The 24,759-nt window shown below is 50.3% G+C and overlaps 1 protein-coding gene across 1 annotated transcript in view; it reads left to right on the top strand.

The window, feature by feature from the left end:
• The first annotated feature begins 3,524 nt into the window (after nucleotides 1–3,524).
• Nucleotides 3,525–24,759, top strand: part of TSPAN15 (tetraspanin 15) — a 46,077-nt gene continuing 24,842 nt past the window's right edge. Inside the window, exon 1 of the mRNA XM_051982550.1 lies at nucleotides 3,525–3,694. Within this exon, the coding sequence (XP_051838510.1) occupies nucleotides 3,596–3,694 (99 nt within the window). The 5' untranslated portion in view covers nucleotides 3,525–3,595. The remainder of the gene's footprint in view (nucleotides 3,695–24,759) is intronic.

The following is a 24,759-nucleotide window of genomic DNA, read 5'->3' as shown; positions in this document are numbered from 1 at the left end:
TGACAGAATCCATGCCAGGGTAATATCTCCATATTTTTAATAGCAATTATTTCATAATGTGCGATGGCTTGAAGTCATGAAACACCTCGGATTGCAGGTTCCCCCAGAGCCCTGCTAGCTAGGGTGAGGAGGTTTGGGCAAGTTCCCCTTGAACACAAGAAGTGGACTTTGGAAGAGGAAAATGGGCATAATCATCCAGAGATTGGTTCAAGTACTTCCCTCTTTCCAAGAAGGAAATCCAGACACAGTTGGGGAAGGATGGAGGTGATTCTTTGTCGATGGGATATTCCTGTTTCTCACTTTTGCTTCTATATTCCCAGTACCCAGAGCACATAATAGGCTCTCAATAATACTGAATTTTATTGAAATAGGAAACTCTACAATCCTCAGAAGGGGTGAAGATAGGGGGTTTTGGTAGCCATTCAAGGATTTTTTCTGAACCTCTGGTTTCTAATTTAAAAGTATTTGAAGGTAATCTGAAATCTAAGGGATGGGAGGGCCTTGTCCATTATTATAACTAGTATTTATATAGTGCTTTAAGATTTACAAAGTACTTTACAGCTTTATTATTTATATATTATTAATAATAATATAATATTATTATTATTTATTAACTCATTTTACCTTCACAAAACTCCTGGCCGGTAGATGTTATTATTATTATTATTATTCACATTTTACAGATGAAGAAACTGAGGCAGACAGTGGTTAAATGGCTTGTCCAGGAACAGATAGCTATTAAGTGTCTGAGAATTTCAGCCCAGGTCTTTCTGACTCCAGCTTGTATCATTTACCACCTAGGTTCTTGAAGTCTGAATGCATATTGAAGCATACTTTTTAAACTTTATGATTGTCCATTTTTTTGGTCTGCATTTTCTTTTCTTAATTATTTTTTTAATTTTCTGAAAAATAATTATTTATTTGTTTGTTTTTGGTCTGCATTTTCTCTTAATTCTTTTTTAATTTTTTGAAAAATAATTATTTATTTGTTTGTTTTTGGTCTGCATTTTCTTTTGCAACATGGCTAATATAGGAATTTTTTGCATGATTCTACATGTATTATCCATATCAAATTGCTTGCCTTCTCATGGAAGGGGGATGGGAAAGAATGAGGGAGAGAATATAGAACTCAAAAAAAAATTTAAGTGTTAAAAAATTTTTATTCCACCTGAATGAGGAAAAGGATTAAATGTAGATTTGCCAGCTAAAGATTAATGCAATGTATATAAACTATAAAAAGCAGTAACTCATTTGCATAGGAATTTCACATACATAATCCCATGGATTCTTCCACAACCTGCTAGGACAAGCAGGGGAAAAGAAGAGGAGGCTAGACTGATGGGAATGATTCTCGCAGTTCTGGGCCTAGAGTCTGGAAGGCCAGTTACAATAGGGCTCACACACAGACACTGTGTCCTTTCACCTCTGTCTGCCCCAGTTTCCTCAATGCTAAAACAGGGATAATACCGCCTACCTCCCAGGTTGTTGTGTGAGGATCAAATGTGCTCTATTTGTATAGAACTTAGCACAGTTCCTGGCGGACCTCAAGCTTCCTTCTGGGCAGGGACCAGAGCTGCTAGCTCGGATTCTGCTTCAGATTTCAATACCACCGGCAGCCGGGATGGAGCCCCGGGGCAGCCGGGTGGCCCAGGGGATGGGGCTCGGGGGCAGCCGGGTGGCCCAGGGGATGGAGCTCCGGGTGGCCCAGGGGATGGAGCTCCGGGTGGCCCAGGGGATGGAGCCCCGGGGCAGCTGCATGGCCCAGGGGATGGGGCTCCGGGGCAGCCGGGTGGCCCAGGGGATGGAGCTCTGGGGCAGGAGGACCTCAGTTCAAATCTGGCCTCAGACACTTAAAAAATTTTTTTTTCAATAGCACATCTCCAAGTTCCTTCAGTCCCCTTTTGTACTGTTACTCTTTATCCACCCTTCCCCTCCTCCACACACTTAAAGAGCTGGGCTTGAACCCAAGCCCGGAGCGTGAATCTGGGCTACTTACCGGCTGATTGTAAGTCATGTGATTGTTTCTCTCCCTTAGAGAAGGAGGGGATTGGACTTGGGTGATCTCCTGGCTCTGAAATCTACCTCTCAGTGTGGAACCACTGTGGAAACTCCTTCTCCAGCCCATGGAAAGTGTTCTGGCCAACGTGCAGGGTCTCACCTGTGTGCCGTTGGCCACTCAGCCATCCCCTGCCTCATTTTCTTGTTTGTTAAGTGACTAGAGGGTCTTTGAGATATATCGTCTATATGAGAACTGTCCCTACCCGGTGCCCCTTGATCTGCTTTTTGGAATGAAGAGCTAGAGAAAGTCCAGGCTGAGAAAGCAACAGCAGCTGTGATTTAGGGACCAGTTGTTGTTTTCTTGACCGCTTTTTTGAAGTCCTTTGTCTTTTACATCATTCAGTTTTCCCACCCTTCAAATTGGACCTTACCTTGTGGTAAAGAAAAATAATGGGGGAGGGGGGAGATGCAGAACCTTGTTTGGCTGGTCCGGGCCCCCTCCTCCTAGTTGTAGGGGAAGACACGGTTTTCTCAGCTCCTCTCTTGGGCTTTTGTGGGATCCCCCTCCCCCCCATTTCTCAAAGTTCACCTTCCTTTTTCGGATGCAGTCCTTTTCAAGCTGCAGTCATTATGGGTTTTCGGTTCCGCATCAGTACAACGGAAAGAGCAATTGGCTCTGGCATCGGAGAGCCGGGCCAGTCCTAGCCCTCGGCTGCCAGCTCGGCAGCCTCGGAGCAGGTCCCGTTCCTCCCCGCCCCCCACCGGGTAAAGTGAGGGGGACCGCCTAACCGATGGTCTGACAGGAGCTTCTCCTCCTCCCCTCTCCCTCCTCCCCATCCGCTTTGCGGGTCTCTGCCCCTTTCTCCATCCCGGCTCCACGGGTGACCCCGACCCTTCCTAAGTGTTCCACCCAATAAACATTTGTTAAGTGAGTACGCTGCGCCGGGCGCCGCGCTGGGGATACACAGGGAGGCAAGGACAGCCCCCGGCCTCCAGGAGCGAAGTCTCCCTGGGAAAGGCCTCGAAGTACAAAGTGGGTGCAAGGATCCATGGGAGATTGCCCCCGGGGTGCACCGGGATTGAGAGGGGCCACCGGGAGGGAGGGCTGCTGGCCCTCGGACCCCCGACCGGGCCGCCTTCGAGAGGCGCTGGTTCCACTCTGTATCCGGTTCCCGCGTGGGACCGTCGGGTATTTCCCTTCAAAGGCTCCAGTGCTGCCTCCGCACTTACAGGCGACATTGCCGGGGGCCCATCACCTCCCGGCTCCGAGGAGACCGGCTTTCCGAGAGCAGCCGGCCCCCCCCCCCCGCCGAAGCCGGAGAGGATGCATGCATGAGGCGCCTGCTGTGTGCAGTCAGAGCTCTCGGGCCAGCCTCCGCTGCGGCCGCCCCGCCCATGCCTTCCACAAAGCTCCGCCCCCTCCATCTCCCATTGGCGGCCTCCGCGGACCGGGCGCCGTGAGTGGCGCGCGCCGCTGCTGGTCGGCGGAGGGGGCGGGACGCTGGCCAGGCCCGGGCAGCAGCTGCAGCCGCAGGTGGGGCCAGGCCGGGCCAGGCCGGGCCGGGCGGCGGAGTCTGAGTCCGGCGGCCGCGGGAGGATGATGGCCCGCGGAGACTCGGAGCAGGTGCGCTACTGCGCGCGCTTCTCCTACCTGTACCTCAAGTTCTCGCTCGTCATCTATTCCTCCTTCTTCTGGGTGAGTGACCCCAGCACTGACCCTTCCCTCCTCCCCCACCCAGGGAGGCGGGGGAGGGGAGCGGGCCTGGCCGGGAGCCGGCCCGCTCTCGCGGAGAAAGCCGACGGGCCGTGGGAAGCGTTCGGCCCCTCCCCCGAGCCGAAACCCTCTCCCCTTGTGTGGGCGGGGGTCTCTTCCAAAGCCTGGCCTGGGGCGTAGGTTGGGGAGAAGAAAGAGAACGTGCGTGGGAAAACGGACGGCGGAGGGGAAGGAGTTGGGATAGAGGAGCGGGGAGGAGGGCTAAAAAGGGAAACCTGGGAGGGAAGGAGAGACCCCGACCCAGAGTCGGGAGAGGGTCAGCACGTGCGGAAGAGACCCGGGGGCGGCGGGAGAATGAATGAATGCGGGCAGTTACCTGGGTTAGGGAGGAGGAAGCGCTCAGCCCCCGGGCAATTACTGGAAATTCCTCTGGCGCCCAGGTGAGTGTACCTGGAAGGAGGGGAGGATGCTGCTACTCCTGCAGGTGCGGAACCTGCCCGGCGGCTCCGGGAAGTGCCCGCGGGCACTAACCCATCCATCTATGTTTGTGACCTGGAGGCCCCCCCTTCAGGACGGTCTTCCTCTTACCCTGCGTCGTCTCTTCCCCCTCCCCCCCCCCCCCCGAACCCCTCTTTCCCATTCGGCGCAGCTGTGCTCCCCCGCGCAGTCCCAGAAGGATTCGGCTCATTCGTAGCCAGCTGAGGCTGGCGCTGGGGAAATCAAGTTGCGGGACCCCGGAGTCACCTCCTGGGCCGACCCTTCACTTGTCCGGGTCTCCAGTCCGGGATTCCTCCTCTGTAAAGCAGAGGACTGGCCTGCACGGCCGGCAAGGTCCCTCCGGCCAGAAATCTAAGATCCCTAAACTAAGGCTCTAGAGAGGATTGATTCAGGAAAGGGGGGGGGGGGGGTCCCGTGCCGACACTGTCGCGAAGCAAATGTTTGCTGTGCCCTGGCTACGGTGGATCTAAGGTGGGGTCGCTCTCCGGGGGGGGGGGAAGGAGGGGCTGGGCTTTATTTCAGGAGAGGAGAAATCACAGCCATGGCCTTGACACTGGATGATATCTGGCGACAAAGATCTCTGAGAATCAGTTTTCTTCATCTCTGAAACGAAGGCAGATAAGACTCGTTTACGACCCACTGCTATTAAGTCATTCCCGGAAGTGTTCAGTGTCCGTGACAACCCTTTCAAAGAGGCCAGAGTAGGTTACCCCCTCTCCTACCCGGTTTAATGGAAAAAAACTGGATTTTCTACGCTTCTGATTTAAGTTAGAGGAGCCCCTTCCGTCGGAGATGCTCTGGAAAGCCACGGGTATGGATGTGTCTGGTGCCGACTTGTACTTTAATCCACCTGCTTTTTGCTGGGATGGGAGCTGGCCTGGGTTCAAAACACCAGGCTTCTGGTCAGCACTAGACACGCCCTCTGGGGAAATCACTTTTTTGTGTCCCTGTGCCTTGAGCAACTGTAAGTTTATAAATTGAAAACTGGTGCAAATCTGCCCTTGCAAAAGTAAATTTTCTTACCTGAACTTCCCTATATAAACAAAATATTAAGTTTTTTTTTCAAGTGCCTCAGTTTTAGAAATAAGGAACAGAATGAGGTTGTGACTTATTTAATCAAAAATCACTAAACATTTATTAAGCACCAGCAGTTGTGCTAAGCTCTGGGGGGGAAATGATCCTTCCTTCAAGTTTACAATCTAGTGGAAAGACAGACTGCAAACATATGTAAAGTCAGTTATATACTGGATAAATAGGAAATAATGAATAGGAAAAGTTCTACAATTAAGGGGATTAGGGAAGGATTCCTAGAAAAGATGGAGTTTTAGTTATGTCTTGAAGGAAAGAGAGGGAGGGGAACAGGGGAAGGGCCTTAGTTGAGCAGAGAATCTCAAGAAGAATTCCAGGTGTGAGGAACAATCAGAGAGAATGTTCTGTATGGAGTGTTTTGTTCATGGAACTTAGAGGAAGCCATTTATTAAGGTATGAGACTCTTAAGTTTCAAATCCAGGTTTTTTCACTTCCAAACCAGAACACTTTCTACAGGGCCACTCTGCCTTGAGGGGCAGGCCAGTTGGACTTAAAGGAGTATGTTCATCCTCATAAAATATTTTATGAAGATTTTATTATATTCCAAGCTGGGAATATATGGAATAAAACAAAAACACTTCCCGCCTCAAGGAGCTTATATTCTAATTTCAGATGCAATATGCACATCTAAAATAATATCCAAAGCTAGAATTTATACAGCATTATAAGATTTGCAAAGCACTTAACATATGTTAATTCATTTGATCCCTCTGAAGTAGACACTATTATTATCTCTATTTTATTGGCAGGGAAATTGAGACAGATATTGAATCACTTGCTAGTGTCCAGGGATAGGATTTGAAGTCAGGCCTTTCTCACTTCAAATTTAATATTCTATCTCCTGTACGGCATAGGTGTCCTGTTAAATATGATCATGCTTGTATTTATAAGCAAGATACATCCAAAGAGGATTTTTGTTCTCTCTCTTAGAGGCAATATGGCTTAGTGGATAGAAAGCTGAGCAAGACTTAAGTCCTGCCTCTTAGTAGCTGTGACCCTGACCCTTAGTGCTCCAAGTAGCTCTCTACAAATGGAAGTCACAGAGGAGGGAACTGCCTGTATTGGTAGATTGCATTTCGTTATCTAGAAGGACCCTATTCCAATAAAATGACATTTTAGAGGCAATAGGGAGCCAGTGGGGAGTTTTGAGTAGAGAAGTTACATGGTCAGAGCTGTGGTTTAGGACCATCATTTTGGCAGCATTTGGAGTGGGTTGTTAGATCAGAAGACTTGCCCCACCCAGAAATCTTTCCACTGGACAGCACAATGGCCAGCTCTTTTTTCTACAGTGGTACATTGTATCTGAATGAAGTTTATGAAAATAAGAGAAGTCACGTTAACACTTCCCACATTGCTCATTGGGCAACAGAGCCTGTGCTTACACCATCCAGGACCACTCTTTGTCCCTGTGGCGTTCATTAAATCCTTTAAAGTTTGCAGATCCTTGTTTGTGTGTGTGCACATTATATACATATAATATAGACACACAAAATACACATTATACCTTGCGGGTGTGTCAGAGGTTCATTTAGTTAGGGCTAGAAGGGGTCAGAGGTCTTTTAATCCACCTTCTCCCTTCCATTTTGCAGATGAGGAAACCCAGAAATGTGGCAGATAAATGATTAGCACAACATTTCACACCATTCCTCTGGTGCATGACTTAGCTTCCGTCTGCCCTGGGCTGTGTGATCTGTTTTAAACTTACAACAACCAACCCCCTTGGTACTTCAGACATTAAAGTGCCCATTTTACAGAAAAGGACACAGGGACAAAGAGAGGTTAATTACCTTGCTGAGGATTGTGTAGCTAGTCTCGGGGGGATTGGATTTGAACTAGGGTCTCTTTCTAAACACGAAGTTTAACTTTCTGTTCACTACATCACGCTCTCATAAATAAATTAATCTTTTCATATTCCGACTCTGGTTGTGAACTGGTATGGTCCAAAGGGGACTAGATTAGGAGTCTAGAACCTGGGTTTTAGTCCCAGATATCACAGTAATAACTAGCTGTGTGCTGTTGTTATTGTTTAATAGTTTCAATTACGTCCAACTCTGTTGACCCCATTTGAGGTTTTCTTGGCAGAATAGCTAGAGTGGTTGGTCATTCCTTCTCCAGCTCATTTTACAGATGAGAAAACTGAGGCTAACCTTCTCTCTAATCCGACTCTAATCCTAAATGCCCACAAATGAAGCTGTATTTGAACTCAGGTCTTCTTCAGTACTCTTCTCCTTTTCCCCACAAAGCTGCCTGTAACTAACTGTGTACTCTTACCCAAATTACATCAGCCTTTGGGCCCCAGCTTATAATGAGTCCACATGGCCAGCCGGTCTCTCAGGGATACTTGCAGAGCTAATAACTGAAGATCTGAGTTCTGCTGGCTTGGGTCTAGTGTGATGGCATAGTTACAGTCTGACCATTGGCCTCCTGCCGTGCCTTCTCCTCCCCGTCCGGGCCTGGACATCCCCTTCCATCAGGTCTCAGCCGATCTCAGATTGCTTCCTCTTGAGGCTTACTTCCCGATTTTCTGTTTGCATCCCTCAGCTGCCTCGGACCAGGGCTCTGATTATCACTGTTCTGCTCGCTGAGTTTCAGGGGCTCCCACATCTCTGCTAGGGCTCTCAGTGGGCCATCTTGGATGGTAGTCTACTGAAACCCCTGGAGACCTAGTGGTTTGAAAGGGACTTATCTACATCTAGCCAAAAATAATTCACAACCTTTGGTTCACATCCTCTGTGCTTCAATACAATATAAAACTCTGGCATTGAATGCCCTTCACAGTGTGTCTCCCCCGAGAAAAAAATTTCACATTTTTCTCCATCTCACACTCCCCATTCCAACAAGCCCTTCCCCCAAAACTGCAATGTTCCCTCCTCTTGGCAGCCTCTAAAAATCCTTGTCTTTTTTCTACATTCAGCTCAAGTGGGTTTCCCCTCTTCCCCGGTCCTGGAGCATTTCCTGATTCCCCCGAGGGATCAGTGCCTTCCCCTCCCAGACTACTTTGTTATATTTTGAGGCCTCTTTCCAAGCCCTAGTTAGCTGTGTGACTTGGGTGGTGAACATACGGTGTCATTTTTTCTTCGCCAAGTGCACGGACCCCTGAAAGCCGTCCCTGGACTGGATTCCTGGTTCTCAGGTAAAAAACGCTTCTAGCCAGCGGCAGGACTGGTTGCCAGGCTAGTTCCTCAAAAGTTGAGCCTTCTGCCCCTCCCTGTTCTTCTAATGAGCCAGGTTCAAGTTCAATCTGGTCCTTTTACTGAGCAGGAAACCAGGTTCCTTCCCCTTTCTTGTCAGCCTCTGGGCTGGAGACTTTGTCTCCTCCCTCCCTTCCTTCCCTTCATTCACTTGTTTACTTGAAGCTCTGGGCCAGGTGAGGACTGATGTCACAAGTGGTCAGACCTCCTAGGCCTCTTGGCCATAAGTGGACATGAGTTCTTTCGAGTTCATATCACTCCCCCCAGGATGGCTCTCTGTGATTGATACTGTAAGATTGCTCCCATTTTACAGAGGAGAAAACTAAAGCCCAAGTATGAAGGTTCTTCCCCATCCGCAAAGCAGCAGTCTGGCTTCCTAGGCTCCATGAGCTGCCTCTCTGGGCATGGTTTCTGGTTTCCATCCCCTAGGAGGCTATGGGGTCGCTCTGAGAGATGAAGTAATAACAGCACTCACTTCAAAAGCATTTTGAAGGAAGATCCTGGACTTTTGAGCTGAAATGGGCTTTCACTGTCATCCAAGCTGGGGATTCTTTTTTGGGGGGAAAGGCTCCCTTTGGCAGTCTGATGAAACCAGACTACGGAGCTCTTCCCAGAACGTTTTAAATGGAAATGTTTTCAAATCTTTTAAATAAATTAAATTACACAAGATTACAAAATAAACCCATTATCTGAAAATAGAGTTGTCAAAATATAGATATTTAAAACCCCCAAGTTTAGGGACCCAGGATAAGAATTCCCCAATCTGGTTCAAGGCCCCATTTTACAGCATCCTGATGACTTTTCCAAGGTTACACAGCTAGTTCAGGGGCAGAATTGGGCTTCAGATCACTGCTGACATCTCTCCAGGGACCATAAACTTCCATTAGCCCATGAAGCCTGCTGCTCCTCTGGATGCTGGCTTTGAATAGGAGGGGAAGGCCTAAGGAAAGATTTCTCAGGAACTGGGTTCCCAGTTGGCCCTTCCTGGTAAAAAAGAAAGGCAGGCTGGGAAAAAAAAAAAAAAAGGCAAGCTGGGACCCAAGCATTGAAAACCACTCACAGTGAAACCGAGAGGTCATTGTTTGTGAGCAGGGGCAAAGGGCTGTTTGCTGTGGCGACAGACACCCCCGCTCTGCTGGGGCTTCTCTCTGAGGGTGTTAATCCATTTTTAAAGGGGTTGTTCTGCAGAAGAAGCTCTCCACAGAGCAGTGTTGAGGGAGCTCAGGGTTTCAGGGATATTTGGTCCCCGAGAGAATGAGTGACCGCCGGGAAGGCAATTTTACAGCCGCAGGTGGGGGAATTTCAGGATATGGTTCAGTGTTGAAGCAGAAGCTGATATTAAATGATCACATTTTGAGTTAGAAGGAAACTTAAAGGCCATCCAGTCTAATCCCCTCGTGTTACAAATGGTGATTGTAGTGACTTTCCCAGGCAACATCAGGGGTGGGATTCAAAACCATATTCTCTGCTCTTTCTGTTGGGCTCTGAGGGTCTTGAGTGGAGAGCCCAGAGCTGGCCATGGTGGTCAGGGAGACCCACACATCCTCCTTTTGTTCCTCTGGTAAATCACTTAATCTCTCAGACTATGAATTATCTGTAAGCTAGTATCTGTCCTGGGAGATGTGGGACTGATGAATCACTGGCCTTTTTCTTCCTTGCCCCCCCAGTAACCAGGCTTTTAATCATTAAAGCCCCCCAATAATTACGTGGCATTTGTAAGTTAAAAAAAAAGAATTTTTTCTTGAGAAGAAGAGAGAGGTAGGACTATTACAAATGGCAGCTGACAGGTGGAGCGAGTGATGATCTGCTCTGGTAAAAGGAACTTTCTCACCGAGCACCCTACACCAGTGAAATCAGGAACCTGCTTAAACAAATTGGAGATGAAGTAATGACAGCTCTCACTGCAATAGTATTTTGAAAGTTTAGACAAAGCCCTCTCTCTCTCAAGCACCTGTGAGGGATGGACAATAAGCATATCATTGTCCCCATTTTGCAGAAGGAAAGACTGAGGTGCCCAGAGGCATATCCTCTTTAGTGCTGCTAGACTTGCTGGAGCAGAAACTGGAATTGTTTGGTCCTGGCCCCGTGTTCCTTCTGATGTGGGGGAGGAAGTATCGTACTGTGTCATTAGGAACCACAGGACCGGAGTTTAAACCCCAGCTCTGCCGTATCCTGCCTTGGCAGTCCCTTTATGTCTCCCAGTCTCAGCTTCCTCATCTGTAAAATGAGGGAGTTGGACCAGATTGATGGATCACAAGAGGCCCGATTTGAATCTTGCCTCCGACACTAGCCTTGTGATCCCAGTAGATGACTACCCAAGAAGCCTCAGTTTTTGTTTTTTGTAACAGCGCCAGCCTCAGGAGGTACGGACTGGTGGGTATGGAGCTGAGAATGAGGAAGGTCTGGGTTCCGGAGCCACCTCCACGCGCCCGGCTGTGTGACCTTGACCTCCCTCTTACGGGCCATTCTGTAAAACTGTTAGGTTCAGAACAGAGCCAGAGAGCTCCTCCCTGGAAGCTGCTCCTTCAGGTGGCCTTCTGGTCAACTGAAAATAAGTTTCTGCCTCCCTGTCATTTGTGGCTCAAATGAGTTGATGCTTGTACAGGAATTGCTGCCATTTTATAGGCGGTTGTTCTTCCTGCAGAGTGGGGGAGTACCAGGGGGGCTCAGAGAAAACCACCTGGATCTGAACTGGCATTTGGCCTTTGCCCTTAATGAGCCAGGAGGACTCAGATGGGCAGAGCTGTGGGGGGCTTAGAGAAGGGCCCAAATCTTAGCTCTTGGGACCCTCTGTAAGTCACTTTACATCTCCATCCGTTTGCTCACCTGATTGGCCTCCTACTTCCTAAACTGCCCTAAATAGCCTGTGTTTGGGTAACTCGATAGTTCCATCTTGGGGCTGGGCCCTGAGGAGCCAGAGATAGGAGGGATCTTCTCATAGTGGGGGAAAATGTGTAAAAAAAAAAAAAAAAAAACGATTTAAGGGGGAATGGAGCCGAGTGGAGCAGAGACTTGGGAAGATCTTTCTTGTTAGGGCTCCTGGTTGTCTGACCTGGCGTCACTGTTGGGATTGGAAACCAGCTTCCTCAGGAAAAGGACTTGGACCTCATAGTTATACAGTATTATGAGCAGCAGCATCAAGAAAGTCAACTCCCGTTCTTCAGAAATGATTTTCTTAATTTAGTTTATTTATTTTCTAATATTTTGGATTCAAGGGTAGGAAGGAATATCCCTTTTATCCCTTTCAATAGACTTGGGATGGATGTTAAAGAGAATGTGAAATGCCAGGTGAGAAGGGAGCAAGGGATGGAACATCAGAGCTAGAGAAACCTTAGAATGTAGAACCAAAATGGCAGAACTGGAAAGGCTCTTAGGGCATAGAACATAGAACATCAGAGCTGTGAAGAACCTTAGAACAAAGTATATTAAAGCTGGAAGGACTCTTAGGATGGAATATAGAATATCAGAGCTATGAAGAATCTTAGAACATTGTAGAATGTCAGAGCTGAAAGGGGTCTTGGACATAGAACATAGACTATCAGAGCTGTGAAAGACATTAGAGCATAGAACACAAATGTCTGAGTTGGAGAGAACGTAGAACATAGAATACCCCGTGGTAGACTTTGAGGGCAAGGTCTTGTCTCAAGAAGTGGAAGGAGGAAGAGGAAAGCTCTGTGGGAGGGCCTCCTGGAGGAGGTGTTCACTGAGGTGGGCCTTAAAAGGAGGGCCTTTACCAATTCGATGCGAGATTATTGGGGTGGATGTGTAATCCAATGAGCAGTCCGGTGGTTCTTGGAGACCTTGGCTCAGGCTGAGTCCAGAGCGTGATAGGGAACCGAGGAAACTCATGTGGTCTCAGTGGAGGGCCCTTCCAACAGTCCTGTTGGACTTTTGGGAGCTGGGAGGGACCTTAAAGTGGTCTAGCCCAGTACCCTCACTTTATAGAGAAGGAGATTGAGAGGGCTCAAGGACTCATGACACACAGCAGGTCAGTCAGTCACTATGAGACCTGGAACTAAAGCCCAGTCTCCTGCTGAATACTCTGAGGGCCTCCCTCCTGCTCCTGCAGAGCTGTTAGAGATGCACAGGGAAGGAGGATCAGTGGGTCTGAAGCTGGAAGGCCCTTGGAAATCCTCTGGTCTTCATTGCGCCCATTTGGAAGCTGGGCCTGGGACTGACTGAGCCTTGCCCACCATCATCCCCAAATTAGAAAGAATAGAGCTAGCAGGCCCCGCAAGGGCCTTCCAGGGAGTGAGGGAGATCCATGTGGTGGTCTCCAGATTATGGCTACCATTTAAAATTCCCTCTCTCTTGTTCTGTTCTTGGGGCCAAACTCATTTAAAACATTGCTCTTTTGTGGGCCTGTGGACTGAAAACAAATGCCCATCAGTTGGGACATGGCTAAACATGATGAGGTGCGTAAACACTGTGCCCGAAGAAATGCTGACTATAAGGGATTAAAGAAGCATGGGAAATCTTTTATGAACTGATGGGAAAGAAATAAGCAAAACCAGGGAAATACCCCTTCATCCAGGTTAAACAGAAAGAACAGAGAAAGGAGAAGCTGAATGTTCTGGGATTATAATGGACATTTTTGTCCCTGAGAAGAGGTAGGAACACACCCTCAATCCACCAGCATTTATTAAGTACCTTTTGTGTGCCAGGCCCTGTAGTAACCTATCCCGAAAGGTGAAAAAAAGTCCTTCTGCCCTCAAGGAAAGGTGAAAAAGTCCTTCTGTCCCAAGGAGTTTACACGTCTTATATGGAAGATAAAGAAGTGGAAGGTAACCTTAGCGGGGAAAGCTGTAGGCGGGAGTGGGAAATGGGGGATTAGAATTAAGAATCCCAGTTGGCCTTCTTGGTGCACAGACAGTGGCCGGATTTGCTGCAAAGGCTCCATTCCCTCGGAATGAGGGATCTTTCTAGAAGGACAAATGAATTTTTATCTTATTTAGTTTAGGATCCTCCTTGCCTTTTTTGTAGAAGTGAGCGCCTACAGGTGTAACACATTTTTTTTTCACCTTTTATGTTAATAGTGTATTATTTTTCCATTATATGTAAAGATGGTTTTCAACATTCATTTTTGTAAGATTTTTGAGTTCCAGAATGTTTTCTCCCTCTCTTGCAGTCGGATATAGATTATATATAATCCAGATGTAACAGATTTTGCATAGGTGTGTGTGTGTGTGTGTGAATGAATGAATATAATATTGACGTAGCGTGCAGTGTCATATATTGGCAGACCCCAAACCAGAGAAACCTGGAGAACTTGAAAGGGCTCTTAGCGTCTTCTGCTGCTCTGAGATTCCCTGACCTGATCTTTCCCCCTCTTATCTCTCTGGGTGGCTTCCTTCTGGTGGCTTTGCTGAGGCTTGGGTGGAGCTCCTAAGTAAACCAGATAAGCGGCTGTTCCCCAGGTTTTGTACCAGCCTGTTCCAAACCAGGTGAAAAGTCCTCGGGGCTTAGGGGGAAGCCCAGTTCCTTTGAACTCTGAGACTCTTTGAGTGTCGCTGACAATCTTCCTGGATATTTCTGCCATTTCTTAGTGTCATCAAATTAGTGATAAGCAATTTAATATAATGTTCATTAAATTTAATATAAAGCATTTGTCAAAAGTAAATTTAAAAAGTCAAGAAAGTCTTCCAATGAGAAAATAGAAGGGACACCTCCATCCAGAGGCCGTGCTTTCTAGTTTTCTCCTCTGAAATGGGGATAATTATAAACTGCCCACTTCCCACGGTGCTTGTGGGCGATGGGAACGATGGAGATTTGGAGGAAGGAGCCCTGACACCATGAGCTGTGACCGGCCTTGGGGACATCGTCCATCTCTCAGCCACCAGGAATCTCCCAGACTTGCCGGGATTTTTCACACCTGGAGTTCCTCCTACTGAGGAGATCCCTCTCTCCCTGCCATCACTCAGTTCTCTAGGGATTGAAGTGTCTCTCACCTTCACTGCGAGGTAGGCACCGTACATAATGATTATTATTATTATTGCCTTCACTCCCAGATGGGGAGATGGGTCCAGAAGGGCTCAGTGGTCTGTCCGAGGTCACACAGCTAGTCCCAAGCAGGAAGTGAACCTGGGCCTCTATGACCCCCAGCCTTCTGCCCCCGGGGCCACGTCACTGGGCCGGGGTGGGGGAGGTAAGGGGGGGGCCCTGCTCTGGGCTGGGCCGAGGGGGCTGAGAGGGCCCTCACTCTGGGCTGGGACAGGGAGTCCCCCCTCTCTAGGTTGGGCCAGGGGAGCCCCCACTCTGGGCTGGGCTGAGAGACTCTGGGCTGGTGGGGAGCCCCCCGCTCTGGGCCGGGGCGGGGCGGCCACTGGGCAGTCAGTTCCTTTGGCCACAGCGAGGGACCCAGATGTTACTGAGACTGGGAAGGAGGGTCCGAGTTATGGAGCACGTGGGACAATCGGGGCTCTTCGGCTGGAGCCCACGGAGACAGGACTGAAATCTCGGGAGGGGCCAGCTGCTGCCTTCCTTTTTTCCCCATTAAATTGAACCAAGGACCCAGGATCTCATGTATTTCAGCACTTTTCCCATCTTAAGGTTCAGCACATCCAGCTCCTCGGGATGCATTTGGGGACTGTCGGAGACGCTGCGGCGGTCGCCATTTTCCTCTCCAGCTCTTTAGACAGATGAGGAAACTGGGGCACACGGGCCCCCGGCCGGCTGTGAGCACCGAGGCACCTCCTGGCTGGTGGGGCGCGGGCTCTCCGAGGGCGGGGGTCCCGGCTGGGACGCGCTTCTCTCCCTGGGCCTGCTTGTCGGGTGCCCCCTGGCCCGCAGTAAGCTGAGGGAGAGTAGCAGCCCCTCTTCCTGTGGGGGGGCGGGCAGGCCCCTGCCCTGAGGCTTCCTACTTGTGTGCCTGGGCCCTTGTGACCTCCGTTTTTCATCTGTAAAATGGGGGAGGGTCCTGGCTGGCTCTGAGATTCCTTGTGGGGGGATCGTGTGTGGGGAGTTTGGGCACAGGCGGCACCCCTGGCACGGGGAGAGAGTCTGGTTTGTGGGGAACGTTGCGGGTGCGGGGGGTGGGCGGTCCGAGATAAGGGGCTCAGCCTGGGGCGGGGTGAGCTCATGGCGGGGGCAGGCTGGCTCTGACGGCCGTGACTGGGCGGACGGTGGTCAGAGGCTTGCCCCCCTGCCTGGCCCTGATGCCCGCCTGCCCGGCACCTGCTCCCTCTGGCTCTGGCTTTGAGTTCCAAGCCAGAATCCCCTCCTGGCCCGGCAGGCCCCGGGGCTGGTGACCCCCGGGGACGGGTGGGGGTGGGCCGGCCCTCCCTGAGCGGGTGGCTCCCTGCGGGGGCTCGGGGAGAGACGATCCCCAGATTAACGAGGGCCCCCGCCCTGAGAGAGCCTGTTTACCGAGCTGAGGAGGAGGAGGGCTGAATCACGCGGTGACTCACTCCTGCGGGGAGCTGAGCCGGGGCCCGGGAGCCAGTTATTGCGAGCGATTCAGACTCGGTGCCTTCCCGGGAAAGGGCTGCAGCGAGGGGGCGTGCCGGCCTTGGTGCCCGGGTCGGCCTGGACCCCAGCCGGGGGACCCCGGGCAGGCCCCTCTCTCTGCTGCCCCCCCGGCTCCCTCTGCCACGCGGAGCCGATCGTGCCGACGGCCGCGGCCCCGGGGACGGGCTTGGTGACCCCCCGTCGTGTCACTGACCACAGCCCCTCTCCCGAGGGTCCGGGCCCGGCCAGGGTTTCAGAGGGCCGCCCTCTAAGCCAGGCTCCCAGTGGGGGTCTCCTGGTCTGAGAGCTGCCCCCTAATCCTCCCTCTCCCAGCAGGCCATAGGACCTGGGCAGCTTCGGCTGTTTGGGCCTGGACTGAACACGAGGTCCCTCTCCTGGGTCCTGGGGCTGCAGCAGCGACAAGGGGGGGTCCCAAGTGGTGGCTCCGAGGTCTCGTGTCACTGAGTCACCGCAGGTGCACTCCAGGGCCCCCCACTCATCTACAGGAGAGGAGCTGAGACTCAGGGCCAGATTCTCCCAGCCAAAGTCAGGGCCTCTTTCCCTGGGCCGAGCCTTGTTCTGAGGTCCCTCCCTCCCTCCTGTGCCCTCTGATGCTCCTGGTGACCCTAAAGCCTGGTCGGTGACTGTGACCCCCGGAAGGTGGATGCCCCAGTGATGGGGGCTGCCATGCCCTCCCCTCGGTTCCTTTGCCCAAGTCAGGGCAGAAAAGTACAGAGAACTCGTGGGCACAGACTGCCCCCTCCCCTGCTCCCTGGGCATGAGGAGATGCCGCTGAGGTCAGAGGAGACCCCTCCTCCCATTGGCTTCCCTCCGGGCCTTCCTCACCCCTCTCCCTTTAGCTGGGCGCTCACACTCTCTGTCTCTGTCTCTCTGTCTCTGTCTCTTTCTCCATCTCTGTCTCTGTGTGTCATCTGTGTCTCTTTCTCTGTGTCTGTCTCTGACTCTGTCTCTCCGTCCGTCTGTGTCTCTGACTCTGTCTCTCCGTCTGTCTCTGTCTCTGACTCTGTCTCTCCGTCCGTCTCTGTGTCTCTGTCTCTCTCCTTCCTTTGCCCTGAAGCACATTCCGGGCTGTTAGAAGCCAGGATTCGATAGCAAGGTCAGGCCTTCGGCTCCAGGCTCCCCTAGGTCAAGTGCCTCATGTTGTAGCCCTGACCTTTGTAGGTTTTTTATTGACCTTTTTGGGGGAAGAGTGTCCTGGGAATGACCAGGGAAGAGATTGGGGGGGGGCTCTCTCCCTTTTCCTCCCCCCCTCCCCCCGCCCATTTCCAGCTTCATCTGGAGTGACCGAGCCCGGGAGGGGGGATTCCCCCAGAGTTCACTGGGGCCGAGCTTGTGCCCTCAGGGCTGTGGGCCACAGGGATCCCCATCCCACGGCCTCCTTCTCCCTGCGTCCTCGCCCGCCAGAATGTTTCCTGAGCTCTGCCAGCCTGGTGTGACTTTGGGCAGCCCCTGCCCTGGGCCCAGCTTCCATTTCTGTGAGAGGAAAGAGACCCGGTGGTTATGAGCTTGTAGGTTTTAGAGCTGGGCGAGAGGGAAGCGTAGAGATCCTTTAGTCCAGGCCCCTTAATTTACGAGGAGGAAACTGAGGGCCAGGGATAGGAAGTACCTCACCCAGGTCCCACCGGCGAGTGTCGGAAGTGAGACTCGAGCCCAGACCCAATGACTTGTCTAAGCCCAGGCGTGTTCAGAGCGCCAAGGACCCACTTGGGCTCAAGGACCCGGCGCTGTAGGCCGGGATCCAAATACTCTTCGGCCTTCGGCGCTGGGACGTTGTTCCTCCCATCGGTGGTTATTTTGGGCCTCCTTTTGTCACAAAACAGGTGTGTGTGTGTGTGGGGGGGGAGCCGGGGGCCAGAACTCGGCCTTCTTGTCCCCCAGAGCAGCCAAGTGACTGCTCTTCCACCTGCCAGGCCCTTCTCCTAAGGGGTTACAAAGCGTGCACCAGGAGGGGAATGCAGAACCCTGCCGGCCGTTCCAGGACTTGGGGGAAGGAGGAGCCTCTCTGGGGACGCGAGGAACGGCCTCGTCTGGGCGTTGCCCCTCAGAGGAGAGGAGCCAGGGAGTGGGGAGGATGGAATGTCATGTATGAGAAGTACCGCGCTGGGCAGTGTGGCCGGAATGCTGAAGGGGGGGGTCCTGAAGGGGCAGCGGAGCCAGCTGGGGGGGGGGCTTTCCGCGCCCAGCACTCGTGCTCCTGAGCAGAGGAGGCGGCCGTGAGCTGCCCCCAAAGCTTCTGCCTAGGGGAGGGCCCCGACCTGAGACCCCCAGGACACCAGCTGGGGAGGGCCCCAACGAGGCGGCCCAAGGATAGGGTCCTGTGGGAGGGGAAAAGACTTGGCAGCTGATTGGAGACGGGGATGAGAGAGCGGGAGCCGCCGAGGACGGCTCTGAGGTTGCAGATGTGGATCCCTGGAAACAGGGAAGTCTTCCCCCAGAGAAATGGGAAAGGTTTTTCAGGGATGGTGGGGAGTGGGACAGATTGAAGGGCAGAAAATGGGTTTGGGCTGGAGATGCTTAAGGAAGAGCGAGTAGAGATTTCTAACTGGCAGCTGCAGCCAAGAGGCCGGAACTAGACGAGTGCAGGGGCTGGGCCTGGGGGTTCGGATCTGCTACGGGGAACCGATAATGGAACCCATGTTTGGCAGTAACATCACAAGAAAGGGTATGGAGGACAGCGTCCAGGGCGGACCCATTGGGTAGAATGTGCATGATGAGCTAGACAGGTCGGTGGGAGGCAGGAGAGAGCGGGTCAGAAAAACCCGCACGAGTCCGGTGGAGGGCTGAGTAGTGGGCAGAATTCCTGCTCCCCCCCTTCCCCCCAGGTCAGCTCCTAGGGCCCTGAAGTCAGGAGGACCCGAGTTCAAACGTGACCTCAAGCACTTAACACTTCCTGGCTGTGTGACCCTGGACAAGTCACTTAACCCAACTGTCTCAACCCCTCTCCTCCCCCCCCCCCCAAAAAAAAAAAAAGGAAAAAAAAGAGAGAGAACTAAGACCTGAGAGCCCATCAGTTCTCTAACTGGAAGTGGGAAGTACGTTTCGTTGTGAATCCTCTGGAATCGCGGTTGGTCATTGATTAATCGGAGTTCCTAAATCTTTCAAAATTGATTATCTTTACAGTATTGCTATTACCCTATAAACTGCCCTCCTGGTCCTTGTTCACTTTGCATTAGTTTGTACAAATCTCCCCAAGTTTTCTGGAAAGCACACCCTCCGTCATTTCTCACAGCACAGTACTTTCTATCACATTCATCTACCAGAACTCGTTCAGCCACTCCTCAGTGGCCGGTCATCCATCCCCTCATTTTTTTGCATCATGAAAAGACTATATAGATATTTTAGTATATAGATCTTTCTTTGATCTCTTTGGGGTGTAGACCTATTAGTATCAGAGGGAATGGACAGTTTAATAAATTCTGGGGCCCAGTTCCAAATGACTTGCCAAAAACTGTCTATAAATATCCTTTGACCATTTACCAATTTAGGGAATAGGTCTTATTCTTGTAAATTTGATTCAGTTACCTGTATAACTTAAAGTAAGACCTTTATCAGAGAAACTTGCTGTAAGATTTCTCCCCTAGTTTCCTGAGTTTTTTTTTTCTAATTTTAACTGCATTGTTTTTGTTTATGCAAAAACTTTAAAAATTTTATGTAAATCACTAACTTTGGCTTCAGTTTATCTCTGTAATACTCTAACCCCATAGACCACTGCATTTCATTCCCAGTTTCTGGACACTAATTAACAGGTGTCCCCTAAAATTTCAGCATTGGTCTATCAGACCCCCTTCTTTTTAGGGACCCCCAACCCACTTTTCAAAAGATTATTTATTAAATTAAAAGAATAGGAAAAGGATGAGGTCTTCAATGTTAGAGAAATTGACAAAAATTAACCCTTTAGGCAATCAGGAAAAGGCTCTGATGATGGAGATCAGTTCAGTTCCTTGGTCCCACCCACTAAAATGAATCCATTTAGAAATCCAAGTTATGTCAAGACCCTGAGGCTAAATTTTCCTTATAAAATGTACTTGTGAGTCATGGCTGCTACCTTCCTTTGGGTCGGTCTGCCTTGTGGTATCTTTTCCTTTCCTGTTCTCCCATACCACGTGGTATCTCCCCTAACTCCATCATGCTTCCCAACCCCACTTCTCTTCCTTATAACTAACTCTTTTAGGGTGCTAAGTCTCTTTTAGAATTTAGCCTGCCAGCTAATGGCGTGCCCCAACCTCTTGGGGTGCTCCTTCCCAATAGTTTTTGTCAAATAGTGAGTTCTAGTATCTGGAATCTTTGGGTTTATGAAACACTAGGCCACTGTACTCAGTTGCTCCTTCAGTACCAAAGCTATTCCATTGATCAGTCACTCCATTTCTTACTCATTAAATTGTTTCAATGATTATAGTGTTGTAGTTTGGTTTGAGATTTGTACTTCTAGGGCCCTTTTCTTTTTCTTTTTTCTCCACTGGTTCTTTTGATATTTTTGAGCTTTTATTTCTCTAGATGAATGTTTTATTATTTTTTCTAGTTTTTTATTTTCTTGCCAAATAAGTAAATTAATTTAGGCAGTATGGCCATTTTTATCCTATTGGCTCAACCTACCCATAAACAGTTACTATTCCTTCAGTTCTTTAAATCTGCCTTTATTTAGGTGATGTGTTTTGTAATCATGTTCATGTGTGTGTCTTGGTAGGTAAGCTTGCAAGTATTGTGTACTGTCTACAGTTTTTTAAAATGGAATTCCTCTTTTTATCTTTTCTTCCTGAGTTTTTTGCTTTTGAGTTTTTTTTGGGTACTTTTACAGAAATGCTGATGATCTGTTTGGGTTAATTTTATTAACTGGCAACTTTGCTCAAGTTTTTAATTGTTTTGCCTGCAGATTTTCCCAGCATGCTCTGTCTTCACTGGGAGATTCCGTTTGGGAAGGGGGACGGACTTACTGTTAGACAATCACTGAGCTGGCAAGTTGGTTTTTGCCCCAGTACGAGGTGTACTCTGACTTTGAGTGAGAACAGGAGAAATCAGAGATTCAGTCCTTGCTCCCCTGGCTTACGGTTTTACAAATGAGACCGGGACCATGGACCACCTTCCTTTCCACCTCTACATTCGGAGTTCTTTGATGGGCTCCTAGATTTTGAAGCTATTTCTAGTATAGTATTTTACTTGAGGTGTTTAGCTGGCCCGGAGAAGGGGAGACTTGGGAGGAACATTATCATTTTGTTCAAGTTTTTGAGAAGCTGTATCCTGAAAGGATCAGACATAGTCTGTTTGACTCAGGATGTAAGGCCTGACGCCTCGGAGGTTGGGTGGGGAGTATGAAAAGAGGCTAATGTAGGATTCTGCTTCTGAGCTAGGAGCCATCCAAGCCAGCCTCCTTCTCTGACAGATGAGAAAACCGATGCATCCAGAAGAGGGAAGTGATTTGCTGCCTGAAATCTCTTGTCGGTTCAGTGGTTATTCAGTCATGTCCCTCTCTTCGCGGCCCTATTTGGGGTTTTCTTGGCAGAGACACTATAGTGGTCGCCATTTCCTTCTCCAGCTCGTTGTACAGATGAGAAAACTGAGACAGAGAATTAAGTGACTTGGCCGGGGTCACACAGCTGATAAAGGTTTGTGACTGGATTTGAACTCTGGTCCTCCTGCCTCCAGAGCCAGCATTGTCCTACCTAACTGCCCCCGAAGTAGGCGTCTAATAAATGTTTGTGGCGCTGAATTTAGGCTGAGCTTTCACCTTAAAAGTCCTAGGATCTCTGAGCTGAAAAGGGCCTCGCAGCCTTCCTCCACGCTGGCACCCCCCCCACTGAGAAGGCCACGGACCCTTGACCCACTCCTCTGCCTCTAAATGTCATGTCTCCGATTGGAAGGAAGCTCCTTGAGGGCAGGAACTGCCTGTCACTTTGTCTCTTCATTTTGTTTACAGCAATATTTCTGGGAACTTCCTCTGGTCATGGGCTTTGCATGGTTCCTGTTGACTGGGAGTGGGGAGACAGTTTGTTTCCCGGCCCACCCCTCCCCTGGGAAGCAGCCATCATCTCGGGCCACTTTCCCAGTGACTCATTTTTGCTTGGACTTCCTTGTTTGCTTTTAGTTTATTTACATCCCCTAAGAGGAGGAAAAAGGAAGAACCAGTGAATAGTAATGGGGAAAAACACAGTAAAAGAAAAAAACGGAAGTAGATGGCAGAAGGCCTGAGTTCAAGGCTCATCCCTGACCCTGTGACTTGGGCAAAATCCTTAATCTCTGCAATTCAGAAAGTAGGGGATGGGCTGTTAGCTGGGGCCTGTTTTAAGAAAGTTTGATAACTGTTTAGTGTAATCGGCTTCCTTTGTAATCCTGTGGATTTTACTCTATGGATTTAAAGACCTTATTCCGAGAAGGGTCCGCAGGGTTCCCCAGACTCCTGCCCAAGAGGTCCATGACCACCTGGGTCTGGGCGGTCCCTGAGGATTTCCCTCGTTCCCCACATTCTCCTGTATTCACCCATTCAGTATTAGGAAATCCCAGGACTGAGAGGTGGCTCTCCAATCCGGAGGCAGAACTGTTGCCAAAGCCAAAGGAATAAACATCCTCCAAGAGTTTATATTCTACAGGGGAAATGTGTGCCCGGGCAGATAGATGTGGAAGAACGCCCAGGTAGTTTTGGGGTGGGCTGGCTTGGGACAAGCCTTGAGGGGCAGGAGGCCCTTGGGCCGAACTTTGAAGGGAGCCTGGGATTCTGGGAAGCTGAGGCTGAGCTTGGAGAGAATTCCAGCCGGGGCCACAGCCCACCTGGCCAGAAGTGGGGGTGCGATGTGGGGTCACCCACCGAGGCCGGCGAAGCTCACAGAAAGGGAGGTGCTGCTCCATCAGCTGTGGGTCCAAGCCAGGCTGCATGGGCCACAAACAGAGCAGGAGACAGCGCCAGGGAAGCTGGGGGGTCTGGTACGCGGGGCTGGATTGGCCTGGGAAGGTGCCCGAGGCAGGGTAGAGGGTGTGACTGAGGTCCAGGTGAGCTGGGGGTCTCAGCAAAGAGAAGGGGCTGGGTGTGGGGGCCCAGGGAGCGGAGCCTGGGGGGTTGTCAGGCTGGGGGCAGGGGGAGCAGCCTTGTGGAACTTGAGAATCTTTAGAAGCAAAAATTCTTACCTTCCTCCATGTCCCGACACCCCTCCTGGCAACCCAGCTGCTGTAACCGAGGGCCCCTCTTCCCGGGATTACCGAGAAAATCAATTAAATGAGATGCGGTTATTGGAGTGCCTTTGAAAAGGTTCAGGGACCTCCCTCAGGCTGACCACCCTCTGCCTTTGGGACCTAATGAAACAGCTGACGTCAGGGCCCAACTGGCCCAGCGGTCGGGCAGGATCCTTGTCCTCAGGGAGTTTACAGTCATGGAAGCCAGGGTCTGGGGACTGACACTGAGAGGATGGGGAGTGACCCCGGGGCAGTTCAGCCCATTTTTGAGGTGTCTGCCTTGGGGAGGATGGGGGAGATTGGGGGGGGGGCGAGGGCTTGTGCTACAGAGATCTGTTGGAGGCCAATCAGGGGCCAGAACGGGCTGAAGCTAGGAGGGTGAGTGAGGGAGAGCAGTGGGGTGGATTAATCTGCCCTGGCAGCTGGAAAATGGAGAGCAGAGAGATTAACCCCTGCCTGGCTTGTAAAAATGACAGTAAACAATAATCGGGCATGAAAAAGAACAAAAATTACGGCTCGCTTTAAGGTTGCAGAGGGCTTCCCACAAGTTCTCTCAGTTATGAGGTTGAGGTTCAGAAGGAGACCCCTAGAGGGGTCGCGGATGGTGTCACAGGCGTGAACCCATCTCCGAGCCAGGGCAAAGTTTGGTGTGATTGTAACTGTGGCTGAAGCCGGCTAAGTTCCCAAAGGATTTAGCAAAGGACCAAGAGCCAGAAGACAAGTTTATGGGAAGAGTTAGAGGCCGGAGCCTCTTGTTACTTATTTGCCAATTTTATGGCTGACGGGCAGGTTGGAGGGGCTCTATTTACTGTTGTCTCAGGAACTTGGTTATCTCTGACCAGCAGATTATCCGACAGTCCGCAGTGTTTGCCGGGCTCTCCTAAGGCCAGAAGATTGAAATCATTGACAGACCGATAGTAATTGCAATAGCCGGAGACTTTGGGATCACTGCTCTCTTTCCCTTAGAAGCTGAATCCCCTTCAGTAGTGAACATCATTTGATTTGTTCCCACAAACCCACCCTCACACTCACACAGAGCACTCTGCAAATGTCAGATATTATTATCCTCCTCTCACCCTCCTTGTTTCCCGCTTGGGATCCCCCAGCTGGAGGAGACTCCCGGGGCAGCTAATCCGCCTTCCTCATTTTCAAGGAGGGGAAGTGAGAGGTCGCTTAATTGGGCTGCCTGAGGTCACTTAGGAGCTGATGGAGACCCAGGAAGGACCTTCCAGTCCTCTTGGCTCAGGGTGTCAAACTCAGAAATGAACCCCTAAGGCGACCTGTCCACTTAGAAAAGCACAAATTAGTCTTATCTGGGTTGTTATATTTGTATGTTGTCAAATCTCTTCCAGTTAGAATTATATTTTACTTATTTTAGCATTTATTTACATTTTTTATTTTTTAAAATTTTGAAAACCAACTTTCCTCTCCCTGCAGCCCCTCCACCATCCATTGCTACAGGCGAAGTCCTGCAAAACCCATTCGCATCTTATCTGCATTGCCAAGTTAGTGACTCTGTGGTTGTTTGCTGGCATTTTGCTTTTTCCATCTTGATCCGATTTTTCTTGTGCAGCGAGATCACTGCATAACTATGGGAACATATATTGGGTCTGACATGTATTTCAACATATTTAACATGTATGG

Source organism: Antechinus flavipes, chromosome 2 (genome assembly GCF_016432865.1).
Source record: "Antechinus flavipes isolate AdamAnt ecotype Samford, QLD, Australia chromosome 2, AdamAnt_v2, whole genome shotgun sequence".
Classification (NCBI taxonomy): Eukaryota; Metazoa; Chordata; class Mammalia; order Dasyuromorphia; family Dasyuridae; genus Antechinus; species Antechinus flavipes.
Note: the sequence above shows the minus strand (reverse complement) of the source record. Positions and strands in the feature narration are given on the sequence as shown.